Genomic DNA, 7,480 nt, shown 5'->3' with positions numbered 1-7,480 from the left:
CAGCTCCCCACCACCTCCCTACCACCTCCCTCCAGGGGCAGCTTCTTGAAACACACCCTGAAGTACCGGCCCTCAGCCTCTTCAAAATCATCACTGTCACTATCAGTAAAGTCCCCACTTGGTTTCCACAGCAGCTTCCTGCTCAGTCGCTGTCGCCCTGTGTCATAGGCTGACCGGGAGCCTGGGGTCTAGGGGCCATGGAGCCATAGTTCTCTGACAATCTGGCCAGGGATCAACCCTGTACCCCCAGACCAGGTACATGCAGGTGAATCCAGTAAAAGCAGACCTAGAGACCCAAGAGGATGGCCAGAGCCATGCCACAGCACCTGCTGGGCCAACTTGCAGAGTGGGAGGAAGTGAACTCCCACCCTCAAGGGCAGTGGCCGTGTCGCCAAGAAATGTGGGGAGCAGGAAGTGTGCAGAGAACCTCAGAGGCACACATGTCCAGTGCCATCCAGAGAGAGAGACAGAACCGGGGCATAGGTGGCCATTTCCCAAGGCACAGAGGAGAGGTGTGAGCTAGGCTTCCCCGCTGCAAGGCCAGGGGCAGTCCACCCCCACAGCACACACAGGGCAGAGGAGGAGCCTGGGGCAGCTGGCTTCAGGGCGTGAGGCTGGAGGATGCCAGGCCCAAGGGAAGGGTCTTGTCTCCAGCCGCCCTGCCTACCTCCTCAGCGACCAGGAGCCCGCACTGGATGAGCCGGTCCAGCACCTCCTGACAGTAGCAGTAGGAAGACTGGCAGGGCTGGGGAGAAAAAGGCACCCATATGGCCTCAGGCAAGCCAGGCACATGATCAGGGGCCTAGCCAAAGGCCGGGCAAGGCCAGACCTACCACCCAGGAGGTTTCAGAGGTAGGGCTTGGGCAGGGTTGGGCCATTCCTGCCACCAAGAGGGGAAGGCCTAGGAACAAGTGGGCCGTAGGGGAGGCCTGACCTTTAGCAGCAGCAGGTCTTGCGGCAGCAGGTGCATCAGCAGCAGGATCTGGCGGTACAGCTCATTCTGGCTCAGCAGTAATATGCCCTGCAGCTCCCAGGGCCCCTGGGGCGGCACTCTGCCTGCCAGCAGCCCCCGTACTGCACAGGCTGGGGGAGGTGGGTCCATTATGAGGATGAAGCTATTCCTTTCACCACTGCACACACATCCCACCTACACCGTGCACCTCAAGACTCACCACCCACAGCCTCGCTCAGGAAGACGGGCAGCAGCTCAGCACTCAGCCGTGCCAGCTGCGTGAGGCCTGGGCCAGGCCGCGGCACCACCAGCAAGTCGCCCTGGCGGATGCGCAGCAGGGCCACGTGCGCCCGCAGCAGGCTCAGAGAGTGCTTCAGCAGGCTCCGTAGCTGCCCAGAGAAGCCTACATCAAAGCCACGCAACAGTATCTCCTCCGTCAGCCAGGAGAACTCCCCCAGGAGCTGTGACAGGAACACGCCCTGGGTGGGCAGAGCAGGCCTGAGCAGGAGAGCCACACCCCACACCCCGCCCAGGTCCCCACCACATGGCACCCGCTACCTTCTGGTGCTTGAAGAGCAGCAGTGTCGCCATGATGGCCGTGCTCATCACCGCAGCACTCCCTACACTGGCTGGAGTGGGGCGGGGTGGGGGGTGGAGATGCTGGTCAGGGGTTGAGGCCCAGCAGCCTGGTCCCTCCATTATCTGGCAAGTCTTCCTAGCCACACATCCCAGCTCCACCCCAGGGATGAGGAATGTACGCCCGGAGCAGTGGCTTTTATCACACAGGCTGACAGCCAGGCCAGGAGCTGGGGGCCTTTCCCTGGATCTCGTCCTGGGGCCCACACACCAACCCATAGCCTCTACTACAGAGGGCCACTGGAGACGATACTGATGGCCCTCTCTACAAGGGCCCTCTGCACAGGCGCTCTGCTAAGCCCTTACACGTATCATTCCATTCAGTTAACACCATCCCCATCCAGGCTAAGGAGACTCCCCTCAGAAGGCAGGGCTGGGTGTGGCCTTGGGGGAGCAGCTGCAGCCTCCTGGCCTCAGGCCACCATCTTTGTGCATGCAGTTAGCTGCTCCCTCATGCCAGCCCTGGCTGCCCTGCTCCTCCTGTAGGAGGAGAGTTCCATTCTTCACATGTCCCCGAGGTACCATAGAGGGTCTCATGTGCAGACACTCACTTGGAATGGAGAACCCTGGTGACTGGCTGACCCAGAGAGGGGACGATTCAGGGACCCGCCCCCAAAGGCCCAGATCTGGTTCACCCTCACCACTCAGGACATGACAGCTCAGTCTCCTGACCAGGAGCTGGTCCTCTTCCTTGAGGGCCATGAGAGGCCCAGTTATGGGAGTCCACTCCTGCTCCTTCTCAGTGTCTGGGACGGCAGTACTGAGATAGAGACACAGATTACAGAATGAAGGGACCAAACACAAAAACAGCTGTGGGAAAGCCTAGAGCTTTCTAAAAGGTGAGGGTGTTCCCCCCTCCCAGCCCCAGGACAGAGGATGGCTTCTATAAACCCCAGTCCCTTCCACGCCTCTGTGCCATATTCTCACACTCAGACTGCTGGGAAGGCGAGTGCCTGGAACTATCCAAGATGACCCCAGAATATGTGGTGAGGGAGGTCTGCTAGTGTGTGTATACTAGGGGGGATACAGACGCTGGTGCTGAAGGGCTGCCTGCCTTGCCCATGAGACCGCACGATCCCATGCCCCTACCATTGGCCCAGCACGATGGGCTGCAGTAGCTGTTCCAGGGTCTGCCGGCCGCCCCAGCAGCTTCTGGCACTGACGATGTATTCCTGCCCAGGACAAGGTTCTTAGGTGGCCTGCGCTGGACTATCAGGAAACTTGCACACAGCCCACTGGAAGTAGGCAAAGCTATCCCTGCAGTGGCTTCGAGGGCCAGACTGCCAAGATGCCTAGGACAGACCCCTTAGGTACTCCCAGCCTTCCCCAGCTGACTCCGTACCTGCAGGGAGAAGGGCTGAGCTAGGTGCACCCCGGAGCAGATCCGGCGGCTGCAGCCCCAGTGGCTCCACAGGCTACGTAGCACAGTCAGAGCTCCTGTCCACAGCCCCAGGGGGGCCGAGGCCTGCAAGGAGGGAGAGGATGACTATAGTCGCCAGGGGCACTGCTCTGGAGTGGACATCAGGGCTGCCCACCCATCCTGGTCTCCAGAGGTATACTCTGGTCCCAGCATGCTCAGTTTTATCTCAGGCCCAAACTGGTGCATGACCTTGTCCCAAGCTCCTCATTTGTTATCCATGACACAGGAAAAATCCCTCCCTATCAAGGTCTTCAGAGGATGAAATGAGATGATGGTAAAGGCCTTGGCAGGTGCTGCCAGATGATTCCTTTGTAGCCCCAGCAGCCCTAAGAGGGACTCAGCCACAGGACACAATATTTTGCCTCCTATCTGGAGCTGGTGTCCACCCAGGGGCCCAAGGGCTGCAGGGTCTCACGTTCTCACATGGTATATGTCACACAGTGCATCCGGAACCAGGTCATAGGTGACGGCCACTGGTACCAGCAGAGCATCTGGGACGATGCCCACCTGGACTGCCTGCACCACAAACCCCAGCCAAGCCTGGCCCAGGGCTGACAGCCGTGGCCCCGGGGACTCAGGAGGTTCCTCCAGGAAGATGAGCAGGGGCTGTCCACTAACCAGCAGCTGCTCTATGACCTGGAATAAGTGGGGACAGGGGGTGTTAAGGCCAGAGCAGAAACAGACCCCTGGTCCTCTTAGCCTGGCCCATATGTAACCACTGGGGGCACTCACCGCCTGGACCACAGCCCTTGCAAGGAGCCCCTCAGAGCTGTCCAGGGAGAGGTTGGCCTCTGGGGGCAGGAAAAGCCCCCCAAGCTTCCTCAGGAGAACTCTGTGGGACATAGGGCAGAACTTGATAAGGAAAGGGGCTCTGGAGATGAGAATGAATAACGGGCTAGTGAGAGTCTCAGCTCCCCCACGGCCAGCCTGTGTCCTACTTGAATACCCTGAGGTGAAGCCATGGCCCTAGGCCCTGTGGCTGACCCCTCCATCTAAGCCCCACAGGCCAGACTGCTGTATGGTTGGGATGAGAGGGGCCATGAAGAGGGCTTTAGCAGGGAGCTGCTGCCAACACACCCCAATACACACCCCACCCCAGCCTGCGGCTTCTCCCACGTATGTCTAGAGGCAAAAGCTTTTTACCTGAGGGCAGGGGAGCAGGCGCGGGAGTCCCAGGCCACACGGAGCACACCCAGGCCCTGGGAGAGCAGCATAAAGGGTAGCAGGATCCCATCCAGGAGGGTTTTGTGAGTAGAGAGGAGGACAAGCGGCGAGCCCTGCTCCGGGGAGAGCCAGAGGGAAGTGCCAACCTGCCCCACCCTGAGGACACAGGCAGCCAAAGACCCAGGGCAGCCCGAGGGAGGGAGGGTCCAGCTGAGAGTTCTTCCTCTGAGCACATTTCCCAAAGGCAAAGGAGCGTTTAGACAACTTTTAAGGTAACTGCACTGATGCACTGACGTAATGGTTGTTAAGACCATGATGGAAAGACATTAGAGGAAGCCCCATGGGAGCAGGGCCGTGAGACATAAAGGGAAGGTCGGCAAAAAGCAGGGGATTTTTCCCACCAGCTGATGGGGACTGGACTGCTGTATGGCTGGGAGCAGAGAGGTCAGGAAGCAGGACCAGATGGGGGCTGCTCCTCACTTACGGGCTTGGCCCAGCCTCTGCTCTTCTGCTCCCACCATCCCCATCCCAATGGAGGGCGGGCCTTACTGCCTGGGCGGCCTTCTGGACCATCTTCATCTGACCCTTGTGGAGCTGCACATTCAGGAAGAGGCAGTTCAGGAACCGCAGCAGCGCCCAGCTGAACAGCCTGGGGAGGGACACCAGGCCCGAGGTGCGGCAAGGAGTGACGCTCAGCCCGGGGCACTTGGAGGGCCGCCCAGTGCTCCTCTAAGGCAGGCCCCACCACTGTCCTCATTTTACAGAAGAGGAAAGTGAGACTCAGGGAAGCTACAGAACTGCTTCATGGTAGCAAACACTAAGAAGTAGTGGTGCTGGGACTGGAAGTTCTGACACCACAGTTCATGCCCACCAGACGCTGCTACTCTCCCACGACCTCATGGTGCAGCTGCCTCACATCAGAATCAGAGCATCTGCCTCCATTTACCCTAAAGGAGACTAGAGAACCAAGCCTCTCTCCAGGCAGAACCCAGCCTATTCTTCGCAAACTGCCAGGAAAGGTCAAATAAAAACGAAGGATTAGTGATAGAAGAAGGAAAGGGGACAACTGCAGGGGCAAAATCCCTGGTGGGCAGGCAGGTGGGGTTGTCCATCCAGCCCAACAGGAAGACCGGCTCTATTTATTTTTTAAGACAGGGTCTTGCTCTGTTGCTCAGGCTGGAGTGCAATAGCATGAACTTGGCTCACTATAACCTCTGCCTCCTGGGCTCAAGCGATCCTCCCACCTCAGCCTCTCAAGTAGATGGGACCATAGGCACGCACCGCTGTACCCAACTAATTTTTTGGAGAGACAAGTTTGCCCAGGCTTGTCTATGTTGCCCAGGCTGGTCTTGAGCTCTTGGATGATCCACCCTGCTTGGCCTCCCAAAGTGCTGGGATTATAGGCATGAGCCACTGCACCGGTGTAGGACCAGCTTTAATTTAGGACAGATATATAGCTGCAGAAGCAGGGAAATGTGGCGGATAAGCAGCAAGTCCCCATGTGATGGCTTTTATCTTTCTGTGAAGCATGAGATGCGGCATCAGTTGACACTGGATGAGTCTAAGAAGGAGCAGGCTAGATGGGAGCTCTGGAGGGTGCCATGTGTCCCTGTGACATTTGCACTTAGCAAGGAAACCAGTCCACTGGTGTGTGTTTCTCTAGCAATGCTGGGCTGCTGAGGTGCAAAGAGAAGGCAGACAGTCGGGGGTCATGCCTATGATTCCCTCACAAGAGCATTACTCGCACCCTGAGCCTGCAATCTCAGCTAGGCTCAGAGGGAAGGCAACACAGACAGGGAGGCTGATGGCTGATGTCAAGGGACATCAAGGCACTAGAAATCTTAACAAAGTCAAGGAATTGTCACAGTGGAGGGCTGGCCAAGGTCACCAACAACCTCTACTTTCTGTCCTTGCTCAGTTGGCCACTCAGCATATTCAAGACAGCTGAGCTTGACACATGCTGCCCCAAGCCCTCCTGCACTCAGGGACTCATTCATTTCCTTGGCTTTAAACACCATCTGTATGCTAAAGCTTCAGTGTCTCTGGCCCCAACCTCTCTTCTGAGCTCCAAGCTCCTACATGCAACTGCCTCCTCAGTGTCTCCACAAGCATGTCAAATACCAAAACTCTCTGTCCAGATTAGCTTTCTGGGCCAACTCACTTCTCCCAAAGCCTGTTCTCTGTACATACCACCAGAAAGTAGGCTAGAAATGGGGCTGTCCTGTAACTTCTCCAATTTCCCTCACTACCCTTGCTCCCACCGTCCAGTCCATCAGTGAGTCCTGTTAATGTCACCTCGATCTCTCAATCCACTTTTCAACCTCTACTGTCCACCATCATCTCACACCTGGACTAACAAAACAGCCTTCCAGATGCCCTCCTAGTCTCCACTCTTGACCCTAATCCACGATGTCGTCACTTCCCACTTAAAACCTTGCAGCTGCTTTTCACTGCACTTGGAGATCCGGTCCAAACTTGCACAGCTTTACATGATTTGATCCCTTCTGTCTCTCGATTTCACCTCCCACAGCTCTCGAACCCTCACTTGCTGGCTTCCAACCACGTCAGCTTCTTGAGCAAACCTAGTCCCTCTCCTGCCCAAGATCAAAACTCAGGCTATTCCCTCTAGCAAGACTGTTCCCCTCATTCTTGTACCCCCAAGGCTGGCTCCTTTTTCTCCTCTTGGCTCTGGCTTAAACAGTCTCTTTGTCCTCTTACTGGTATTCTGTCTCAGCCCTGTTCCTTCCTTCTTGCAGCCACGCGTATCTCTGTTTGCCCCTCCATTTCCCTGGAACAATGCACTGCATGTAACAGAAGCTCAGACCTGTGCTGGGGAATGTGGGGATGGGAGGCGGTGGTGAAGGCAGGCTGCAGCCCACTCTGGTAAACACTACCCAGCTCCCTAGGAGGAGAGTTCAGCACTTCCCCACGCCCAGCCAACACCCACTCTCCAGAAGGACAGTCCCCAGCCCAAGGATGAGCGCCCCTCAGCACAGTTACCTGACCAGGAAGGGACGAGGTGAGGCCTGGATGTGACCCAGGATGCGCTGTACCTCTTTCTTCACAAGGTCAGGAGACTGGCCTTCGCCAGCGCCTCCTGGGACCCTCCCTGAGAGGAGGTTCTGCACCCTGTCGGGGGGTTGGGAGGAGTGATATGAGGCTGCAGCAGGGAACGGCCTCCAATCTTCACCCTTCTCCTTAAGGAAGGGTCCCAGGCGGCCGGGCGCGGTGGCTCAAGCCTGTAATCCCAGCACTTTGGGAGGCCGAGACGGGCGGATCACGAGGTCAGGAGATCGAGACCATCCTGG

At 57.5% G+C, this 7,480-nt stretch overlaps 1 protein-coding gene across 1 annotated transcript in view; it reads right to left on the bottom strand.

The window, feature by feature from the left end:
- The window catches only part of GPAT2 (glycerol-3-phosphate acyltransferase 2, mitochondrial), a 14,258-nt gene that overhangs the window by 793 nt on the left and 5,985 nt on the right, over positions 1–7,480 (bottom strand). Inside the window, exons 6-18 of the mRNA XM_011969688.1 lie at positions 7,173–7,301; positions 4,722–4,821; positions 4,152–4,285; positions 3,741–3,840; positions 3,432–3,644; positions 2,931–3,053; positions 2,678–2,760; positions 2,230–2,348; positions 1,511–1,581; positions 1,173–1,413; positions 935–1,083; positions 668–745; positions 12–188 (exon numbers count right to left, since the gene is read on the bottom strand). Of these exons, the coding sequence (XP_011825078.1) occupies positions 12–188; positions 668–745; positions 935–1,083; positions 1,173–1,413; positions 1,511–1,581; positions 2,230–2,348; positions 2,678–2,760; positions 2,931–3,053; positions 3,432–3,644; positions 3,741–3,840; positions 4,152–4,285; positions 4,722–4,821; positions 7,173–7,301 (1,717 nt within the window). The remainder of the gene's footprint in view (positions 1–11; positions 189–667; positions 746–934; positions 1,084–1,172; positions 1,414–1,510; positions 1,582–2,229; positions 2,349–2,677; positions 2,761–2,930; positions 3,054–3,431; positions 3,645–3,740; positions 3,841–4,151; positions 4,286–4,721; positions 4,822–7,172; positions 7,302–7,480) is intronic.

Source organism: Mandrillus leucophaeus, unplaced genomic scaffold (genome assembly GCF_000951045.1).
Source record: "Mandrillus leucophaeus isolate KB7577 unplaced genomic scaffold, Mleu.le_1.0 Scaffold9, whole genome shotgun sequence".
In the NCBI taxonomy this organism is placed as follows: domain Eukaryota; kingdom Metazoa; phylum Chordata; class Mammalia; order Primates; family Cercopithecidae; genus Mandrillus; species Mandrillus leucophaeus.
This window is presented reverse-complemented; position numbering and strand designations above follow the sequence as displayed.